Below are 23411 nucleotides of genomic sequence, written 5' to 3' on the forward strand. Positions count from 1 at the left end.
TAAGTGTTGTTAAAACAGACTTAAAACAATCCCATGTGCCAACCCAAACCATCAATGAATGTATGCACTCTACTATTGTGTGTGTCAAATTTATCATTAGAAATCATTCCAAACAAATGTTTAAGTAAACTAAAGCAAAACATTTTTTAATCTTTATTAAGAACGAATGTGCTTGGAGCTGAGAGCCACAGGCAGGGTGGGGAAGTTTATGTTCCATATTTCCATTCTGACCTTCAACACAGCGACAGCCGGCCTGCAGCACCCAGGCGTACATGTCCACCCTGGACTGTGACATCAGCTGGTCACCCATCAGGTAGGTGTTGTGTGAGGAGGCGATGAAGTAGTTGCACAGTGGCTGGTTCATTTCGTGGTGCACGTTGTAGTGTTCTGGGTTGAAAATGTCCCCCGCCGGGCTGCGCATGTAATTTGTAAAACCTGGAAGAAGGTTCAGATAAATGGCTTTGTACAAAAGGGCTTATACAACTTTGTTTTTCTTTTTTACTTTACCCAACATATCTACTTAGTATGACCTTTGATGAATAAATAACTCTACAAAATGAAAGAACAGAGAATAACGATTGATTTTTCCAAATAGGTGAATTAGTTAATTTGCTGTCTCCAAACAGCATCCAGAGACGATTAAAGGGAAACATTACAGGACTCAAGGCGAGTCAAATTAAAATGCTAACCACACCAATTTCATTTAAAAACATTTCTTCATGAAAAAATATTACAAAAGCTGTGTTCTTCATTACATCACATTATGGCTATCAGGAAACTGTAGAAATCCTAAACTTCATCATCTGAAAATAATGCATCTTACCTATGAATGAATCCATCTCTGTCCTGATCAAATCAACATGTTGCAAATACTTAATGCTAAGTTACTTAGCTAACAGTTAGTTTATTTAGAGTATTATCACGGTTTATCTGACTTATACTTGCATGCATGCATGAAAATAAATTATTAAATTAACATACAACTCAAATTAAATGTGCCTTGAAAACACATGAAACATTCGCTAAATACACACAATAAAAAGACAGTGCCTCCGTCACCCAGAGAGCTAACCTGTGAAACTGAGAGCGACAGATGAAGAGGTGGTCTGTATATTCCCCACTACAATCACTGCTCTGAAGTTACTTAGATATTTAGATACTACTCGGAGACTAATAAGCTAAAGAGCCAATTTTGAAAAATCAATCAGTAGACTATTCTCTGAAGTGTGTTCTATTATTTTCTTCATCGAGGTCATACAAACGTATAGATGTATTGGGTTTTAGTCTACCTGTCCATGAATCTCCTAGACTACAGTAGAAATGGCAGCAAAGTCTGGCACCAGTGCTAAATGTAATGATGTCCCTTCCTTCTTTTCTAGCTTCCTTGTTCCAGCATATTTTCTTTTCTTACTCTGCTCCAGTCACACCTGATAACCTAGATCAGGTGTATTAAGCTAATCCGTGAGTAAGACGAGATGGAAAATACGCCTTGCTTAGGGCTGTAGAGTATTCCTAGGCAACATTTTTCAGAATCTTGTAAGTCATACATAGTCATAATTTTGATAAATCATGACTTTATTCTTAAAATGGCACATCCTAAAGGTACTATTTCAATTCCACCCATACCCTCATAAAATTACAACTTTATTCTAATAATATCAACCTTTTTAAATGGGGACGCATGCACTGAAGTTTCTGTTGCCCATCTACAAACAATCAATCAGAGACTAGACTCCATTGACATTGCACATACTGAATCTACAGATTACAGTCTGTATCAGTTCACAACATTTGAGTCACACTGCAGCCTCGAACATGCCATTACTGTGAGTCTCTTTGGACAAAGCATCAGCCAAAAGAATGAACTATAATGAAATAGTATAACAATGAAATTAGAGACTGATAAAAAGCAGAACTGATTCAATCCAACTGAATCTTTGGTCAAACACACAGCAGACCAAGCACTGCCACAGCACAACATTCTAACCTTACAGGCAAACATTTTCACAACAAACCACTTATCTAGAAGAACTAATAGCATTCAGTTTAGTTTCAAACACAAGAGAGATCAATGTTTGAAATTACAGTGGACTTACCATCAATTCCCAGAACTCCTTGCTTCTGGTTCTCAGAGCATGGCTCAAATTTGTTGATTATCTCCAGGCAGTGGTCCTTGGTCACCTTGGTCATCTATGAATTACAGAAATGCATGTCAAACAATAATAAATTGTATATACCTCATAAAAAAAACCCTTGGGAAACAACATGCATCATTTATGAGGACAAGTAAAGAATAAAAGAGAGCTCCCTACATGTCATTTTTCTATCCATCCTGGCTGCAGAACCCAACTGCCTGTATGGTTACTGCTCTTTAAAGCCTCCAGATTGGTCAATCAGTTTCCATCTCTGTTAATCAATCAGGGGGTGGGGCAGTACCAGGTCTCTCTCATACTGTGTCAGCGTGTTTATGACAGTCTAAAGCATGTGGGAGAAGAAGGCTTTAGCAAGCTCTCCTGGTGAGACATTATTTCCACAGGTTTGTTTCTAAAATGTTTTTCATCCCACATCAAAAGTATTAAGCGGGGTGAATGTCTAAAATTGTGTTAAATGGGGAACACTCATCTCATCATAATCCAGATGAGAGAGTACTGTTTAGAGAGGAGCACACATTTATTTATTGTTACGGTGGACTGGCACCGAAAAGCAGCTTTGTGGGCTCACAGGCAGCTGTCAGCTCTCTCCACACTGTCACAATTACACACACAGAGCTCTCAGAGCCTTTCTGACAGTCATAGACATCATATATCAAAACTTTTTTACATTTACGATTAATGTAAGTGTCATTGTGCAATACAAGATTGTAAAATGAAATTTCTGTTGAAATTCCACAAGCGACATACATGCTCAAAAAAACAAACACTATACAGACTAATTCATAAATAATAAACATGTCAGAAAAATAAACTATTCATGTATGAGTGTTGAGGATGAGCCCAGGAGTCCCAGCCTGAGGAAAAGAAGCTGCGCTTTAGTCTGGTGATACGGCAGCAGATACTTATGTATGTCTTGCCAGAAATTCAATTAATAGTAATTTAAGAATTATAAATTAATCAGTTCATCCTTCCACATCCCACTCCACTCCATAAAATTGTTTTGTTTTGAATTGATTCTCTTATGTAGCGTGAAGGAGCTTCAACTGCTGTACATTTCATTTTGCAACCTAATTTGTAAAATGATCAATAAATTAACGTTGAACCTAATATAGAAAGCTGAAGTATAATGTACTGCAGGATGATGTCCTTCTTTCTGCTTCATTAGATGGTAAGGGGTGGAGAGAGACAGTAAAGGCAGGAAAAAAGAGAGGGGATGAAATGAAGCTAAGGGCCCAGGCAGCTGCAGCAAGGACTGAGTCTTGATACATGGTATGCACTCTACCAGGTGAGCTTCCAGGGAGCCCTTGGGGACATCAATTAGTCTGGACTGCATGGGAACAGACAGTGGCTATTGTTTGCCACTAACACATATCAGTCTGTCTCAGATCCAGAGGAATACAGTAAGAAACACAAAACACTTGCACACTTGAAAACACAAATTCAAGTGTTTCACATACTACTATTACTTATTTAAAGCACAAAGAAACAGATACAAGCAAAGTCTGTAGTAAATGATACCAGCAGAGACAATTCTGGCACCACTTCAAACAAACTGTCTCACAATACTGCTTCCACCACTCTCCAATAACAGGAGAAGGAGAGCCATCTTATTCACAGCGCCAGAACTAAATGCTGAGTATAATTGGCGAAAAATACAGTAGGCCTGAGTGGAGGTGACGTGAAGCTATCCAAACAGAGCCTTATGCTGTAAAAATGACTGTTTGGAAACATTTAAAGAGCCAGCCAGAGTGCAAATGAGCTGAAGGAGCAGACACTGGTTGTGTTAAGAAAAATGAGCTGTTACGCTAATTAGCTTTTTATTTCCTTTCAGGCGATGGAATCATTTGCAAGTAGATGTACTTCATCCCGAGTGCTGCGATAACACTAATGGTAATATCACTGGAGGCCCCTTGCTGTCTACATTTCCCTACATTAAGCACCACTTCAGCAGCCCAGTGGCTAGTCGGTTAAGCTTTTGACCTCTCTTGCTTACGGGTATTTAGTCTACAAAACTGTAAAAAAAGAAATAAAGAAAAGGAAAGAAAAGGTTCTGTAGCAACCTATGAGGTACTGCTTGAAGGGGGAGGTGGAGGATCTTATCATATAAAGTACAAGTTTGAAAATAATAACCATCTGGCGGTGTAGAGTTAAAAATAATGGAGTTTACCAGTCCTCTGTAGCTGCTCCTAATCTCTGCTGCAGGCTCCATTAGCCACTACTAGCATAGCACACAAATCTATGACTGAACGGTCAGTGGTTAAGATGGATTGTGGGTAATGTAGGAACCAGGTTTTGACAAGGAAGAAAAAAAAGTATATAAAAAGACGACATCTCTGGTTTTTACTGAAAATGTCCATCGTGAGTGTGACAATGTTACAGGAGTGCGACACTAAATCAGTCTTTTCACTGTCAGTCTGTCAGTCAGAACTTGAACAGCTACAAAGCACACACAGTGTGTACCTTTTGCTCAGTCTCCAGGAAGCGGGCTAGGTTGTCTGTGTCCAGGTGATCTTTGAGGTTGCTGTAGGTGAGCATCAGGAGATACAGGTCCCTGCGGGTCGACATCATCTTATAGAAGGAACAGAACTCCTCAAAGCCCAGCGTCCCCTGGTTGTCATCTGTATCCGCCTCCTACACAAGGTACAAGGAATGATTTAAGTTCAGTTTTTTTCACAACATCGCCTTGATTTAAAATTCTAAAGTTTCTCAACAATAGCTCTTTTCACACAGAGACTCCGCCGCAATGAAGGCTCGCCTTTTCTCCTCCTTTGTTTGTTCACACTGATGAAATGTGATGAAGAGTCAGCAGGACAGACAGGATGACAGAGGCTTTTCCACGTATGGATGCAGTATTTTTTTCCTCATATAAGTTGCCAAAGACACTACCAGTTACCACATTACTGTTGTTTGGTCCTGTAACGTTGCTTTGTGGGTTTTAATGTGGGACATTTCTCTTTTATTTGATGAGTGAAGGATCTGTTTAGTTGTCAGACTGTGAACACCATCAGACTGACACACCCCTGATCCGTGCCTCTGGCTTTTCCATTCACACAGACGGCAGCTTGCCTCTGCTGCAGCTCTGATACTACCTCCACAGGCGGATCAGAGCCACAGCTGAACTGTCCCCAGCACTGAAAGGGCAGTGTGAACGGGGCTAGCTAAAAATATGCAATTTAAGTCTTCCAAGCTGGACAGTCGAGTTTTTGTTTTTTTCCCCCCACACTTGCACTATAACTGTTGTTGTTTTTTGAAGTGTTTATTTTGTCAGCTATTCTTGAAAGCAGAACTCCAAGTAAAATATGTATTAAGCCTAATAAAGCACCAACAACAAGGTAGTAAAGGTTTCAGGTCTAACAATGATTTAATAGGCAAGTTAGTTAAACTCAATAAATGGCTTTGTAATGCTATGATAAACAATTATAATATATATAAGAAAATGTATATGTTTTTTATCAAATAACATAATTAGCATTAATTAACATTCTTAAGCAGTCTATAAACTGTCAATGGGTACTTATAAATGTCTTATAATCTTAACAATAAACGTGTTTATGATGCCATTACTTACACATATAAAGTCTTATAGTTAATACGCATCTTATAAGGGCTCTATTGCCTATTAACTAATGTTCATTACAAGGACTATTATTGAGGTTTACCTAGTCTTGTTTTAGTCATTAACTTTGAGAGCTAATTAGTTTTGACAAGACCAAGTGTTCAAACCTCAGTAAACAAGCTAGGTTAAAATCCACCTGGTACTGAAAACTGGCTGAAACAGTCTCAAACCTGAACCACAGCAGTTTAAAAAGTCTGGATGAATGGTTCAAAACAAAACAGATGAAGAAAAACCACACGTCATTTTTTCTAAAGACAAAAAACATAGAAAATGTAGTTTTTTGCTCAATGTAGTGTTTTTTAACTATCCTTTTCATAAAGAGTTCATTAATGAATACATTGTGTGAAAATGTCATTAACCAATGTAATACTAGTTTTAAGTTATAATTTAAGTTATTATCATCTCTACATACAGTATGTACTCACTGAAATATTTTCAGCTTGTATTACAAATTGTATTACAGATTGGGTTTTACAGCTGTACCAAGCTGAACAGGTACTGAGTCAGCCTAGAAAAGGCTGCGGCTGTGTTCGTGAACTAGAACCAGGTCAACGAGCACTGCAGTGGGTCACACCGTGACCCGTGTAATCCTTTCCCAAGTTTACTGAGGCAGTCTGTGACCGGCACCGTATGCCAAGCAACACTGGAGGCAACCAATCACTGGAGGGCGATGATGTCTTTGCTAGTTGGAGCTTGGCCTCTGAACAGCTCAGTATACTAAACACACTGGGCTTAGAACAGTATAGCAGAGTGATACAGGGATCTAAAATGATCCACCACAACGCTTCATTTATAATGTTACGTTGTGAAACATTTTACCTTTATCAAAAAATTGCAGCTTCTACTAATTGGCATTGGACTTGGCCATACTGCTATTCTACAGTAATTATATGTTATATATACTTGGGTAATATTTCTATGTATAAACTATAATAAATGTGGATCAGATATCCAATACACCTAAAGGTGTCATTTGCAGGAAATAATGCCAGAACTCCAAAACTATTGGGCACAATAGAATAGATGTGTCCACAGTTCATACTTCAGTATTAGAACACCTAAGAATGAGATTGTAGCAGAATGTACAAATCATTAGTTGCATCAGAACAGAAGATGTGCAGTCCGGCACGCAGACCATACTGAAGCCATTAGTCCCTTCCAGTAATCAAGCAAAAGTGATGTTACCAGTCTTCTGAACCCTAATCCCCTAAAACCTGCGACACTAAAACGCTCAGTCTTCCAGCTGTCACCATGTTCTCTGCCTGACACAGCTGACACACCGGAAGCCAAATGACTCAGAGACACAAGACAAACACTTCATATCACTAGACTCAGTTGTTGGTTTTGCATACATGTCACTTAGTTGTCACTTAGTCGGAACCAACTGACACATGAGTGATATATACAGACTGTATGACTCATACATCAAGAGCGATCACATAGAGATCTCTGCTCTGAGCAGACTGCACTGTGTTGTGGCAAGGCTGCAGTGATACACATTCATTTTGCTGTTATCTTGTATCTACAAGAATCCGAGGTGACCAACAATGATAAGATAAAAACAAAAGATAGCAGCAGTTAACCTGCATAGTGACTCATTCTGTAAGGTGAAGACATTCTGCTCAGAAGACTCCTCTTATTCAGGACACATCTTCGCCCCAGGAGGATAACAAAGTAGTGGAAGCACCGCATGAGAACAGTCTTTTTATTGAACAGAAAACATCAATCTAGCCTTATTCATTCCCATTCAATATGCATGAACCCATGCACTTAAGTTGTTAGCAGACTTGTGCTCTGGGTTGTAGCTCGACAGCTAATATAGATTAATTCATCAGTTAGAATTACATGTTCCTCTTCTGACCAAGCTTTCCCTCCACAAGTACATCTGCAAGTCTCTACTGTGATAAATCATTGAGCAGAGCCTCTGTTAGAGACGCCTTCTTTCAACTCGTTTACAGCTCCAACTGTCATCCAACCAGCTTCTTGTGACTCATGTGCAATAACAACACACCATGCTTCTGTTCAGTTAACACAAAACTAGGAAATAACTTCAGACCGCATTATGGATTTAATACAAAACTCCACAGCTGTGTGGTAATAAACTGGTGGAAACACATTTCTCTGATTTAGTCTGATGGGGATGGGATAATAAAAGATTTTACTGTAAATCAACATAAAAACACTCACAATAAGTTGATCCTGGTTAATATTTATTAACAGGATCATCATTATACGCCCCACAACAACCAGTTAAATCGGATGTGTGTAAATACTCCAGATTCCAAACTAGAAAACTCCAGGGAGATGAGGTTACCACCATTTAGTCATCCTTGCGTGAAGGGAGACCTTATGATTGATGATTACTTACTCAAGACGTAAATGATTTGGACTAAATTACACACAAAACAATAGCACTGGCATGTAGAGCTTAATGTTACATGTTTATAACTACAAAGGAACGGTGCAGTGCTCATGCTTCATTATGGAAAAATGAGTTGAAAAAATGAAAGAGAGAAGGTACACAGTCAGGTTAACTGCCACAACGAACAGCATTTAAAATCAGTGCACCTGCATCTTTGACCGGATCTGATGATCAAGTTATTGAGGGTGGAGGCACTGCAGGGTTATCAACAAAAATCCCAGACTTGGCAGCGGCTGCTGTTGAATGGTGTCTATAAACTGGATATGATGTACAGTATTTAACAGTATAGGTTCTGGAAGGACAGCTGGTCCCTCAGTGTGGCTCATTTCTTGCAGTAGGTGCTTTTATTTGGTTTATTTGGGTTTTGGTGGAATTGAACTGATAATTGTTTGTCAGGTTCACGGTATGTTTATATTTGCCTAATGTATATTACATATAATTACTGTAGAATAATGAGTAAGTAAAAAAATAGGTTCTTTACTGCTAACCTCTAGGGTAACTACCACTACTATTGCAGTACCTACTACACCTTCAAAAGTTGAAAAAGGTGCAGAAGATGAATGATAAAACACATCAAAAGGGAAGAAGTATGCTCCATGCTGTCTCTGCAGAAATACATACATATATACATATGTATTTTATAGTTAAAGGGTTATGGTCCTACTTTAAACTCTAGTTCTCAATACTTGTTTCTCTCTCCTACCTGGTTTGTTTTTATGATTTATGTGACTTTGGCTGCTGTGACACTGCAATTTCCCTTCGGGATTAATAAACTACTCCATCTTTCTGTCTATGTACGCTATGATGCTCATCTCTTACCATGTTCTGCTCATTATCTTTCTTGTCCTATCTAAGAAATCTTAACTGAAATCTTGCTGCTGTATTCTTGAGTGTGGTTAGTTACTGACTGATCAACTTGTAAAACAATTAATTTATTCATTTTCTTCATGATTAAAAAAATATGAGATAAAGATGAAACAACTATATATTTTTTGCATTCTACACTGTAAACAAAAGAATGCTTAAAGCTATAGTTTCTACAGAGGCAGCATGGAGCATCCTTCATCTTCAGCACCTTTTTCAACTTTATGAAGTGTATAGTAGTTACACTTGAAGTTAGCGTCTAATACCTATTTGACTCACTCATTGTAATTGTACAGCAATTATAGGTTATTCATTATACATATTAAGTGTTGTCACATATAATCAGCTGTTTGGTTATTAGGTCCACCTCGCTCAGTGCTTCTCAAACATTTGCTGGCATGCCCTTTCTTCAGAAGACTTCCACACAACTTCTGACTGTCATTAACGATGGCAGGGGACACAACTGACAAAAAACAATGCCAGTTGAATAGTGAATTGAACTATTATATTGTATGTCTTTGGTGTCGTTGTGTTTCTCGTTTTTTTTTGTTTTTTGTTTTTTTGTTGTTGTTGTTGTTCGATTTGTTTCTTTGTGTCCATTACTGTCTATCTGTTGTCTTTGTTCTTAGTAGTGTTTCTAGGTCCCTTGTGACCTTGTATATTTAAATGGCCTTTAACATCTTGCCAGAGGACTACAGTCGGAAATTAGCCTCTGGCTAACACTGGCACTTTTACAGTTATGTTCATTAATGTGCACTGTCCTCTTTAAAAAAAAAAATTAGGTACATTAGTGAAATAAAGATCAGCACAATAGCATCAGCAAACTCATATTGGTTTATTTCCCTACATAAATCATATTCATTCAACTTTGCTTGAATCCATATTGTTCCCTGATCATCAGAATCCCTCCTGCAGTGGCTCTACGGTCCTCAGGGTATTTTACGGTGCTGGTACAAACTCATCAGTTAACATCTTCAAGCTGGGAAACAGGTCAAGCTAACAGGTTTTCCCTCTCCACTCTAAGTAGGTTAAGCCAAGAAACTAGCTAAGAGATTGTCAACACACAAATCTTCATGAATGTCCACTGACACACACACACATACACACACACACACAGACACACACACACACACACACACAGACACATTCAGGGCCAGATCGGTCCCTGGTGTGTTTACCCTGCATTACACCGGAGGCCATCTGTGTCCCAGCAGCACCATATGGGTGACTGCCAACAGGCCACTGGTCACAGAGATAGGAAGCTAGCTAGCTGCTCTGTAGGAGGAAGGCTAAAACAACACGCTTAACATGGCAGCACGCTAATCCTCTAATGAGGAGGAGAGTTAGTGGCTGAGCCGTGTGTTAGCCAACATCTGCAGTCAGTCAGACTGTCTTTACTGCTCATTCACAGTCCGCCAGGAAATAATTACACAAGCCTACTGAAGTTTCAGGTGACCTGACGAGCCCATTTATTGTGTTAATGAGCTGGCCTGCACTGTCATTACTGGTCATTACTACAGTTTTATGACATCTTTACCACCGCCAAGGAGGTTCACCAGAGTTGACTTCCAATAAGAATTTAACTTATTTTGTCTACTGAGTGTACTCAGTACACATGATTGTAAGACAATATTTTTACCTTTGCTACAGGAAACATAGGACAAAGTAGACTCATAATATACTGATAAATCACTGGCTTTAAATAAAGACATTAAAACACTGCACGATAATAGTTGGGATTTTAAATACTGCTTCAGACCAAAGAGTGCTCACTGTTGTTACTGTACCTTGAACATCTGTTTGACCTTCTGTCGGGGCAGGTTCACATTGAGCTTGTGCAGGAGCTGGAGGACCTCACTGATGCTTAAGCTGCCATCACCATTCTTATCAGCCTCAGTGAAGGTCTGCTTCAGCCATGTGATGACACAGTGTATTAAGGAACGTTGGCATGAAGATTTGGGACATTTACTCTTTATTGTTGTTGCTGCTGTTGATAAACAGTCATTTAAGGCACAAAGTGTCAATGTATGAGACAAAGCCGGTCATGCTTTAAAATAACTGAAACTCTCCATAGATTTCAGCCACAACATTAAAACCAAAACCAAAATTTCGTTGCATGGCAGCGCGCATTTTCCTGCTGGGGGGTGCAACTGCCATGAGGGTGTGTACTTGGTCGGTATGTGTCAAGAGGCATTCACATTAATGCCAGGACCCAAGGTCTCCCAGCAGGACATTGCATTGTAAAGAGACGATCAATGTTATTCACTTCGCCTGTCAGAGCTTTTAATGTTGTGGCTGATCTGTGTCGATTGAGTCGTTGAGGATGAAACTACATCACATGATAGACATTTTTTACAGGCAGTTGTTACCATTCTTCAGATCACCCGCCCAATCAAACAAGGTCCCTGTTGATATACAAGTAAAGGATATTGGTCTCGGGTACGCTGCCTCTTGGCCAGGCTGTCCTCATCACTGATGCCAGCCATCAGATATTTGAGGCCTGTGATCCAGGTCCGCGCCTCTTCTCCAGTGCTGGACACCAGGTCCAGGGACTCCATGTGCTCTCCATAGTACAGACTGAAGCAGCAGTTGGGGTTGAAGCTGCCCTCTGAGTAGCGTTGGAAGATCTCAGACTGCTTACCCTCGCACACCTCACGGATCGAGTCGATAGAGACTGTGAAGCAAACGAGAAGCCAGCAAGTCAGTGGTTGGAAATAACAAAGTACATTTACTTAAATACAGTTTGGAGGTAAGTTTGCTTTTTGTGAGTTTTTTAATGTTATGATATTTTATACTTCTATTGCACTACATTTTAGAGGGACATACAGTACTTTTTACAGCACTGCATTTATATGACAGTCACAGTAAGTAGGTACACTGCAGATTAAGATTTGAAATACAAAACATTTGATCAAGTTATGAAATATAATACACTGTTGTAGAATCAATTAAGACAGTCAAATGCGGCCTAAACAGTAAGACATTTGTACTTTGTAAGCAAAACTTTGACTGCAGGCGTTTAAAAGATAAGTTCATCCATTAACACAGTAAACAGTAAAACAGTAACAGTAAAAACAGCTATGAAGCATTCGCCTAAACCACTGAAGTAGATGACTTGTATTAAAATGTGAATAAAACAACTGAAAAAATGAAAAAACAGCTCCATACAGCTGGCCCGGCATAATCCCAGTCTTCGGAAGCCCTTAGATCCCAAATCCATTTGAAAATATCTTATTTGAACTCTTGAAGCACAGTCAGGTTTGTTCATCCACTTCTAATGGGGTGCGTGCTAACACTTTAGCTGCAACACTGTTTTGTTGACAACAAAACTTCACACAACTTGACATCAAGATGGGGGAGAGAAGATAATGACTGAGTTTTTGTTTTCGGTTGAACTGATACTTTATGATGTAATAGAACGCTTTTAAATGTTGTTGCTTCTTTTGCGCCAGTTACTTGATTTCTCAATACTTCTCACACCAGTGGATTAAATAGATCTTCATGTTGGGAGCTTCGTGGACCGTTAGAAGATGAAAATAAAACATTTCTTATATAAAACAGCGCAAAACTCTGTTTGTTAATCCCATTCCATCATTTTCTTTGAGTCTTCTACTGGTTTGGAGAATTTCCACCTCTGACAAAATCATGAATTAATTGTTGTGGGCATAAGGGTCGTTTATGGAGACATTCCTCCATCTGATTTCAGACTTTTATGATCGGGACGATTAAGATACTCAAGGCAATGAGCAGTGCTCAGACAGCTCTGTTTATTAAGATGCAACATTTATGAGATGGTAATGACATTTTACAGGAAGAAACTGCCTCGAGTCATTCATTAGGTTTCCCCATGACAGAGAGCACATGATCACTGTGTGTTCAGAACCGCATTTATTAACCCAAAAACGTCCATATCTAGAGGAGACGAGCACAACACAAATCTTTCTCTGTCTCCATATCTCTCTGTCTTGCTACATGGACAGAACATTATTTACATACAAACTCATTCATAATGCAGTGATATAGCTGTACACTCACGACCACACAAACCAATACTCCCCCAGGCTTTACAGTATAGAGCCTGTTGTATTGTGGCAGTTGTTTATATATACACTCCTGGATGTCAAAGATCCCCTCAACATGACACTGACATGCTGCTGCTGCATTGTGTGTGCTCCCAGGTGGCTGTCACTCTTCTTCACAAACCCTGCAGCTGGAGATCATGTATGGGCACATGTGCTGTTCCTGACTGCAGCACTTGTAAATTATGCAAAAGTATACACCTGTTATGTGATAGATAAGGATCACCACTACTACGGCTGTCTGGAATATTTGATGAGTTGCTTGCAGCCACAGTTGAGACTGAGTTGGTCCTTCCTCAGGGACTGATGCCTGTTGGTGGTTTTGTTGACCTTCTGACCTTCAATGTCAAAATTTCCACTTAGAAATCTTTTTCGCTGATACTAAACTTCTGAGTTCAGTATTTCTGTAACTTTCATTTCCAACACTGGAAAAGTCCGATTCAGGATTTGTCATGTTAACTGATCTCAAACTAGTCAATTGTACATATACGGAACATACGACAACTGGAATCGGCCTAGTACATACACATCATGCTGACATTTCTAATTGTAGAAAATAAACTCCCCCCAGGGTGCTTACAACCTCAAATCCCAGAGAAGATAGAGAGGACATGACCTCCATGTAATTACAGCAACACCATATTACAAGCAGTACTATAACTTTTGGTACTTAAAATACATTTTGCTTACAATACAAATGTATTTTTGAAAGCAGGACTTTGATATTGTAATAGAGTCTTCTTACATTTTTTCAAGTTTTACTTAAGGATCTGAACACATCCTTTGATGAGCTTTTGAGCCAATTGTGATGAAAATCGGTTGATTTCTTGGTGCTGTTAGTGATCAGCAGGAGCAAACTGCTGTTCAAAGGGTTTCCAGACCTGGCATGTATTATGGAGCTCATCCTCATAAGAATACTGGCCATCTTAGTCGACGGTGAAGCCAGCTTAATACAACCCATATTTATGTTTGTTGTTGGGCAGTGTCCTCTAGTGTCTGTAGTAATTATTATGACACCGAAGGAGGAATTCAAGTGCCTTGGTAAAGAGACAAAGTCCACGAAGTGAGGCAGTTGGGGTGGAATGTTGGCTGTCTCTTGATAGCCAAATTTTTGAGTTTGATTTATCTATTTATATGATAGTATTATGAAATATGAAATATGTTTCATGTCTGGATGGAATATCTTCTTTGTTTCATATCAGAAACACTAATATTTTGAGGTCAATTTAGTTTAGTTATTCTATACTTAAACCAGCTGGATTTTATTTTTCATCTAGCAAAATTGACTGAAAGGATGAAGTTGACTAAATATGACCACAAAATAATTTTTTAAATTTAAAAATAAGTACCCGGACTATGTTTTTAAACAGCCTTTGGCTGGTTGTATTGGTCGAAAATACACATATCTCTTGCCAGAGAGGGCAAATCTGCTGCCAGATATACAGGACAAGCGGTCAGTGTGTGAGCAGACCACAAGCTTGCAGTGTTTCCTGTGGATCAGTCTGACCCAGTGGGTGCTCAGCTTTGGAACACCACACAGTGTCACTGAATCTGCTGCCAGATCAGACTACAGTCACCGTGTTTCCTATTTGTCTATTTGTTCAGTGAATCTGAGGCAGACTTTTGAAGTGGGATGAAAATAGAAGAAAACTGGAATTACTGCCTCACAGTCGTATGCCTCCATGCAACAATCATGTTGCATTTTACACCTACGGAACATACACTAATGCAGAAAAAGACACTTGGGATGATTTATAATTAGTAAATCCCCAGTGAAGTCTACTTTCAGGGCACTGATGTCATCTAAGACAATAAAGTTTATTGTTAAACTGTAAAATATCCTGCCGCTGTAATTTGAAAGATCATTACAAAAAATGTTTGTATATCAGCCAATATATGGATAGCAGATTTTTTCACCCTGATATCGGCATCAGTCTCAAAAATCAAGTATCAGTGGGACTCTACTATCAAGCTTTTAAATAAGGGGGTGCAGGGACACACACAAGGTGAGACTGTGAGTTGAAGTGTGACTAAAAGCTGGCAACACGCATTTATAAAGTAAATAGAAGGCATGACTGTCAGTCCTGACTAACTGTTACCGGTGTACAGTTAGGAGAAGACAGTGTATCACGTGGTCTGTTACATTCAGTCTATCAGATGTGTGTGGAGGGTGCATTAAGAAAAATGAAGCCGTGCTCTGTGTGCACTGCCCCCACTCTGATGTGTGACATTAGCTTGTAGTCTGTTTCACTCATCCAACTGTAAAAGGTTTAAGATTTAGGATAACTTCTGTGTTTTGGACCAACATAAATTAACTAATGTAAATTCAAAACAAAGCTCTAACTGTACTGATCTGCTGATGGAGTGTGTGTGTCGTTTTCATTCAGTGGCACGTGTGTGTAAGACACTGTTTGGGCAGATTAAAGCTGATGAATAATTAAGTCAACTTAAGAAGCTTATTAAATCCCGGGCTACAGAGGAGGGAGAGCAACAGGAAACTGAGCCCCTAAGCCCCCATGAGATGCCCAGCCTTACTGGAAGCTACTGCTAAGAAGTCCCTCTGCCTTCTTTTAATCTAAAACACTGCAGGAAACGCTTTTGTTTGCTTGTTGTAGCTGCTGTGCAGTGAAAATAAATGTCCTCTTCTAATTGACAAAAACACTTCCAGCCCAGAGGGAATGTATAAGGGAAATTTTAATCTAGCAGAGCTTAAAGCCTGTCAAATGTAAACAAATGGACAGGACAGCTGGGAGGTAGACACTGGCACATCATGGTAGCAAAATGATTTTAAAAAATGTAGTGGAACCTGAGAGCCAGGAACCCTGGAACATCTGTTGTGTTTGCATTCATCTTGGTTTTGGACAGTGCCTCCCCTCGTAATGTCCAACCACAGCATCCTCATATAGCAGCAGTAGCTATTATTTGCATATTGTGGATGTATTGGTTAGGGTCATTAACATGAAATGCACTAGTCCTGTAGAACAGTGTCTTTCTAGCAAACTGAATTACTAAAGGTCCACTAGGCTGAGCTTCTTGGAAGGATGATATATGGAGATTCAGAGTGAAAGCCCTTTCCTGTCACATAAAATATGGCACACATTGAGCTCTGAGCTCTGAGATGCTGTTCCCTTGTGACTGTAAGAAGGAAGGAGAGACTCACTCTTGGCCTTTTCATTCTTGCGCGAGGGCCTCCAGCGGATGCAGGACTTGTGTTCATCCAGATAGAAGAACCGCACCAGACCCTTGGAGCCACCGCGGAGCTTCACCATCTGGGTCCCCATCTGCATGGAGCTCATACATTTCTCCACTGGAGGAAAGAAAACAAGGCAGACAGAAGAAAAAACAAGGTTGGAACATTGTCAAAAGAGAAAGTGAGTGTGCACTGCAACTGAGATAAGTGTGTGACAGACAAAAATGTGCATAAACAATTTTAGTCAAGAGATTATAAAGCGTGCATGCACGCGTGCATCTGTGCATTTTTACAAAATCCCATCTGGGCTCTCACGCAAAAAAACTGTTATTTACCAATTCATTCCCATCAACACACAGCAATGCAAAGTAAACACATTGGATACGCCTGTCACTGACGACAGGGCTTTGCTTGTCTTGTGGGAGGAAGAGAAAATGAGAGAAGATAGACGACAGCAAGAGGCAATTTCTCCACAAATAGTCTTTAATAAGATCTCTACCTACACTGTAGACTAAACCAGAACGACATCAGGAATAATCAATAAAACCAGAAGCCCTTGCAAGATATAAGGATTTGTATTGTGGCCTGAATTTAAGGGGAAATCATTCTTCACCTTCTAGGAATGAATGACACTCAGAGAATAAGACTGACTCTAATGAGGTAGCAAAAATTCTGAATGGTGGCAGTGAAAGAACAGCAAAGCCTCTATGTGACCTTCCTATTATTTGTTTTTTATAGATTATGTGCCCCTGGGCTGCAGTTACACCCTATGTGGCCATATTATCAATTATCAGTTGTCTGCCACATCCTATCAAACTTTTCCCCGCAACAAGCAGGAAATTAGCTCAACTCAGTCTGCTCACGCTTTTGAATAAGGTTAGCAGATCACTGCCAGACATAATATTCAGCATGAGTCTGCTGCTCAACACTTTCACCAGATAAGTGGTTCAACTTAGCCTCAAAACAGTTCTTAATGGAAACTTTTTAATTAATTGTGTTTCATATAAAGCAGCACAAACAAATGACGGCCAGTCAAAGATAGTCAGAAGATAAGATAAGATAAGATAAGATAAGATAAAACAAAATTCTACCACATGTACCCATCCTATCTTTTTTTGGAGGAAAATCAATTGAGAAACTGTAAGATGGTTAAATTCCAGAGCCTATTCAACTTTTACAGAGGAGCAATAGAAAGCATCCTGACTGGTTACATCACAAACTGTCATGGTTCATCACGGCCCAGAACAGGACGGCTCTACAGCGGGTGATTAAAACCACCAGAACATCACTGGTACCATCTACAGAGCATCAGTGACATCAGTGAAGTGAGATGTCTGCACAGAGCCCAGAGATACTAAAAGACAACACCCACCCAGCCACAGTCTGTTCACCCTGCTGCAGAATCCCTAGAATCTCTAGCAGTCAATAGAGGTTAAGTTAAGAGGTATTAAAAACTGACAAAAATTAAATGCAATGTCAAACACATTTACTTAATGTGATGTTTACTCTGCATTTTCATCTCTGCACACTGACCAATGTAACAATAATTATAAGTAGAGTCATTAAAACTACATCACACAGTATTAATAACCAAAGTGAGGGTTGCAAGCAATTTTGGTGTTCACAGATCCACCGTTATTGTGTTATTTGTGACCCGACTCAACATATCAGCACAAAATGAGTACATGCCAACTAATGTTGGATGAGTTTGATTAGCAACAAAATTCACAATACACAGATATCATCAGCCATCCAATCTCGACAGTTTCAGATTACAGGATCACATTTTGACCCATTTGACCTGAATGCAACAGACATCCAAAATATCTGCTGTGCAAGTAAAAAATGCTAACCAGCAGTGATGGATTGCTCTAATTGAGCATTGATTTGTGGTCTTACTGCAGAGAGTCTACCCCCAGGGGCTTGTTAATGTAGTTCAGTCCTGTGCTCCTAACCTCTACTCATTTGGTCCAGAGCAGGAATTTGATAGCAGAGTGCACCACTGCAAGTACAACGTTAGGCTGAAAAGTATTTTTTTCACAAGAATAATCAGAGCATCTTTGAATTTTTGGTAAAAACAACCATTGTGTTTAAGGCATTACTACTAAATGACTACACAACTACTGTAAAAGTTTTGCCTGGCAAGGCATGTTCATTTGTAGAGAAAAATTGTAAAAGGCATTTCAAAAGTGTTATGCAGAAAAAAAAATAGGAAACACAGCCTACATCACTTCTAAATAAATTAAAGATATAATGTGGTCAATAAATACTAAATAGGTAATTGATGCAACTGCAAAGTAGATAATGATGAGTGCTAAAGTTACAGTCAAAGGCAATTAAGCCTGCAAATTGGTGCATGACTTATTTTTAAGAAGGCTATCTGGTAAGTGTTTGATTATCTTATGATCTCAAGAGTCCTAATAGTGTCTTGTGTTTACATGTAAACTCATGTAGTGAATAAGCTGGAAACCAAAGTGGCTGAACCAGTGAACAGTCCTGTGTTGTAGACTGGAACTGACGTGACCTTTGACTCTCCTGGTCCAGCACACACACAAAGGACAATCATGCTGTTTGGAAGAATCAATACTGCAGCCACCACAGCGCAGATCACCTCTTATCACAGGGTGCCTATTGATCCCACAGTGCGCATTGTGGACCATATTATTTCTGCAGAATTTGCCTAAAACAAGGGTTGTCAAAGTCAGAAACTGGGGCTGGCCCCTCAGACAAAATCTGAACATCACGTACTATTGACAATTTTAGAAATCATTTTATTCAGACAAGGTTCTTGTCTAGCTGCTTAACTTAAGACAACTTTAATTGTAACATTAAATAACACTGAAGCTATCGTTGGTTGTACTAGGGGTAAGTTTTGAAGAAAAACTTTCTGACAGCAATCAAAAGATCTAATAAAATCCAAAAGAACAAATCCAGTATCTATGGCTGATCCAGGCCTCTAACAAGCCTGTAAACGTTTCATTCGGCTCGTATGAAAAGACTGGACAGTCTTCCACAAGGCTACTCATATGTTAGTTTGACAGCAGTGAGTACTAACAAAAGCCATGTTCATTTACATGCATCAGTAATGTTAGGTGTTTTCTTACATCTGTGTGAGACATAAGGTAGTTGGATATGGTTAGCAATGACTACATTGCGCCTGGCTAACAGTACACTGAGCCACAGAACAGAGCAGCGGTGGCAGCTACAGACTCATTCAACAGCTAACCCAGTTAAAGCACGTACCTAAAGCAGCGAGCAGTAGCTGCTGCGCCGTGAGCCTTTTCAGACTGAGGTATGTTCGTTGTGTTCATATGATTGTGGCATTTAACGGAATTGTTTATTTATGTACTCATCTAAAACAGCTAAGAGAGCTTGTGGACTGTAGCAAACTAGCCGCTAATACATATCCCCCAGGTGACCAACGGAAACTACAGGGCAGTCGGTGTGTGCCGAATCAAGCGGTCACGTTCATGTGCTCTAGAGGAGTGGCTCTGGAAGGAGGCCTGGAGGAAGGAGGAGGGATTTTTTCCCTTGGATACTAAAATGTAGGTGCATCTTGTTGGTTTCTCCAATCTTACCAACCCTAAAATTAATTTAGGAAAGATAAACATTTCTGTTAAAACATTTGTTTATATTGCTTTATATAAATTGTCAAAAAAGTTATAACTTTAGTTTTTAAACTGCAGGTATGGGGTCAGCACTAATACTGTGTTATTTTAAAAAATACCCAGCACTACATGTAACCAGCACTCATTAGGCATGTAGGGCAAATAATATTGATGTACCAAATCTAAAACATCATTAATTACTGTATATTGAATATGTGTCGCATAATAACTTACTGAATTTTGTACACAACATACAGTTGACCAAACCAATTACCAATGCTATTAGTGAGTGGTATTTTGTGTACTGTTGAAGAACAAAGGAACATATTATCAATTACCAATTGACCCTTAATGATTTTACAGCTCGGACTTTTCATGCAACATAAATGCAGCATGGCTGCGGAACAGCTTTTTATTGATTTTAAGGGAAGAGTTATTTCCGTATAGCTGCTGGCTGACTGCAGTCCCTGATGCCCAGTGGCTGTAACAGAGCTAAGGATCTGCACTCTCTCAGCTGGAGAGCGGACAGTAATCCATGAAATGAGCTGCTGTCAAAGCTTGGTTGGAATGAGAGCATCCTGACTGCAGGCTCCCGGATCAGGATGGCACACAGCTAAAATATTTCTCCTGACACCGATCTAAGTGGCTCATCCTCCTCTTCCTGTCAAGCTGCACTCTCTCTAACAGCCATCACAGTCTCTTGGCCATCATTTACATCTGATGATATCACTGTCTGCATCCAGTGCCCTGATGTCACCCAATTATGTGTGTTTGCTTTCCTGACATTAAAAGGAAACTGTTGTGATATTGTTGATGAAGGTTCTCAGTCATCCAGGTCATGGTAATTCTAAGTGCTGTATCGTTCTGAACTCGGGAAGCCTCTTGGATGAGAGGTGAAACGTCTTCAAGAAACCTGTGAAATAACATTTAGAACGTTGTGATAGTGGGTTCTGTAGACTGAGTGGGGATAAGTTGAGAAGAAAACAGCCAGGTAGTTACACATCCCTTTTTGCTCTGTTGTCACGTTGCACATATACATTTAATTTCATCTGAGAGACTGCACTGAGAGACAAATCTAATCAAACTGCAACCAAAGAGACTAGGTCAGCATGGAGCACACATCGTTTTGTGGTTGTCTTGAACAGATTCTACTCATGGATGAGGAGGCAGTGAAGGAGGCCACGCTGTGCTCACACTCTCCTGCCAGTTGGCTAAAAGGAGAATGTGTTTGCTCTTGAGATGTAGCTGGCTATGTGTGGGACAGCCCTTGGGAAGTCAACTAAATCTTTGAAATGTCTTCCTACTGTATGTTACGAAGGAGTACTCGCATAAGAGCAGCATGGTTTGTGGGTTTAAGCCAAAGCTGAAGTCCAACCTGTCATGTGAGGCTGTAGGTGCCAATCACCCAATCAATGACATCAATGTAAAAAAAGAAAAGTATTTTAAAAAAATGTCAGTACCAGAGTCTCCACATATAGAACAAAATACACAAATCAGCACCCATTAAGCAGTGAGCTGTGGAAGAACTGCATGCAACCTATTTCTGCCCATTGGAAAGGTTAGTCATAGCCTGTGGAAGGCTGATTAAGGTTGGATAATAAAGGCTGGCAAAATCAATTAAACAACAGTTGAGTGGTTTGGGGCTTTGTATTTACAGTTGGTGTTCAGGCTCCAAGAGGAAGTACACTCTTCCTGTATTACCTACACAGCAATAAGGTACATTAACCTCAATTTAGAATGTTGTGTCTTTTATGTCTGTGTGTGAAGTACAGTGAAAACTATTTGATGTTACATCAATAATATCAAATAACTAGAGTGGCACTCAGTAGAGTGCATACCTCCGCCAAGGCCCAACAGTCCCTTTTTGTTCTTCCTTTTAGATACCAGGCACCTAAATATGTCAGATATTTCCATCAATGTCCATGCATTATTCCCTAAGAAAATTAATGAAAATGCTAAAATTGCCTCACAATCTCACAATGTTGAGAAAGTGAGAAAAAAATTGCTGGATCTGTCCTGTTATCCAGATCTGAAAGTTAATGGCATCTATTCTGGGCTGGGACCCGTCCTCCATCCAAGTTTCATGGAAATAAGTGCAGCAGTTTTTGTGAACAGACAGTCTTTGAGAGAGCAAAGATAAAAGAGCAGGAAAGACGTACAACACCTTGTAGAGGTGGAGAGAGACACACAAGTGGAGCACAACACACACAGAAAGGCAGAACACTCTTTACTAGTGGAACCAAGGCCCTTTGCCATGATTACAACATCAGATTTAAAGTGTGTGTCAATGTGGAGAGGACACCCATTGTGGAGGAAACACTGGATGTTAACCGCATGTTCAAACGGCTGAAAGCTCAAATCTTATCAGCAGGCTTGATCGATGAGAGCGCATAAAAAGCCTCAGCAAGACTGAACAATGGTGCTCACCACCCTGTTTTCTCCACCTGTAAATGTTGTATTGTGTACAAGGAACCTCAGAAAAAGTCTAAAGGAACACTAAAACGTTTTTTTAATTAGATGTTGAGTGTTAATTATAAATGTTTGAAATTTAGAACTACAATAACATTCAGTTGCTCAGGAGTTATTACTACAAAAACATCCCTATTAAAAACCCTGATTACATTCAATAAATATATTTTTTTTAAATGTTGGCTTTCTATATTTACTGTACATGGCAACTGAGGTTTTGTTAAGGTTTGTCCACTTCCAACAAAATTCAGTTAGATAAAATTACTCTTCAAATGTTAGCTGGAAGTAATTTTTTAAAAAGTCTCACCAAATAAATATTATGGCACTTTGAGAAAAGTTTTTCCAATGTGGCAAGATAAGATCCTGTTCAGTCCAAGTTTTAATCCATTTTATATTATTGCAACAAACGAGTCAATACTGCACTGTTTCAGTAGGAATATAGTTGTTTTCAACCACATCAATTATAGTCAACACTGGCAAATTTCAGGCTTCTCCATCTCCTGACCAACCTGACGTGTAAAAGGGTGACCTACATCAGCACTCCCAGGTAGCGTTGGGCTGTAATGCAGTGTCCAGTTCTATCTAAACATAGCAACAGTGTCCTTTTCATTACAGTCATGAATTCTGCTGTGCAATGTGTGCATGTACAGTATATAATAAATGCCTTAAGGGTGTGTCAGGCAAATAGTGTTATTTGTCAACTAAAGAACCTGTCAAAAAAGCTACAACTATTTTTAGAAGCGCTCATACTTGCACGTCAGATGGTGCTTCCCAATGATCACAAACATAACACAATGATAACACATACATGTCCTGTCCATGTCATTATATTAATTATTGCTTTTAAAACAACTTTTATCATTTATAATGCGCAAATAAGACTGTATTGTCATCTTGGAGCCAAACTAAAAGTAACCACATTAAAATATCTCAGTTCAAAGCCAGTATTGCGAATCCCAGTGAAATATAGTCTTAACGTTTAATTAACATCTTCGAATAGTCGGTGAAAA

At 39.4% G+C, this 23411-nt stretch overlaps 1 protein-coding gene across 1 annotated transcript in view; it reads right to left on the bottom strand.

Moving 5' to 3' along the window:
* Nucleotides 1-23411, bottom strand: part of plch2a (phospholipase C, eta 2a) — a 66082-nt gene that overhangs the window by 35658 nt on the left and 7013 nt on the right. The window contains exons 2-7 of the mRNA XM_084367073.1: nucleotides 16295-16441; nucleotides 11484-11729; nucleotides 10843-10970; nucleotides 4614-4784; nucleotides 2097-2190; nucleotides 232-435 (exon numbers count right to left, since the gene is read on the bottom strand). Coding sequence (XP_084223199.1) covers nucleotides 232-435; nucleotides 2097-2190; nucleotides 4614-4784; nucleotides 10843-10970; nucleotides 11484-11729; nucleotides 16295-16441 — 990 coding nt within the window. The remainder of the gene's footprint in view (nucleotides 1-231; nucleotides 436-2096; nucleotides 2191-4613; nucleotides 4785-10842; nucleotides 10971-11483; nucleotides 11730-16294; nucleotides 16442-23411) is intronic.

This window comes from Pagrus pagrus (assembly GCF_965226575.1).
Source record: "Pagrus pagrus genome assembly, chromosome: 11".
NCBI lineage: Eukaryota > Metazoa > Chordata > Actinopteri > Spariformes > Sparidae > Pagrus > Pagrus pagrus.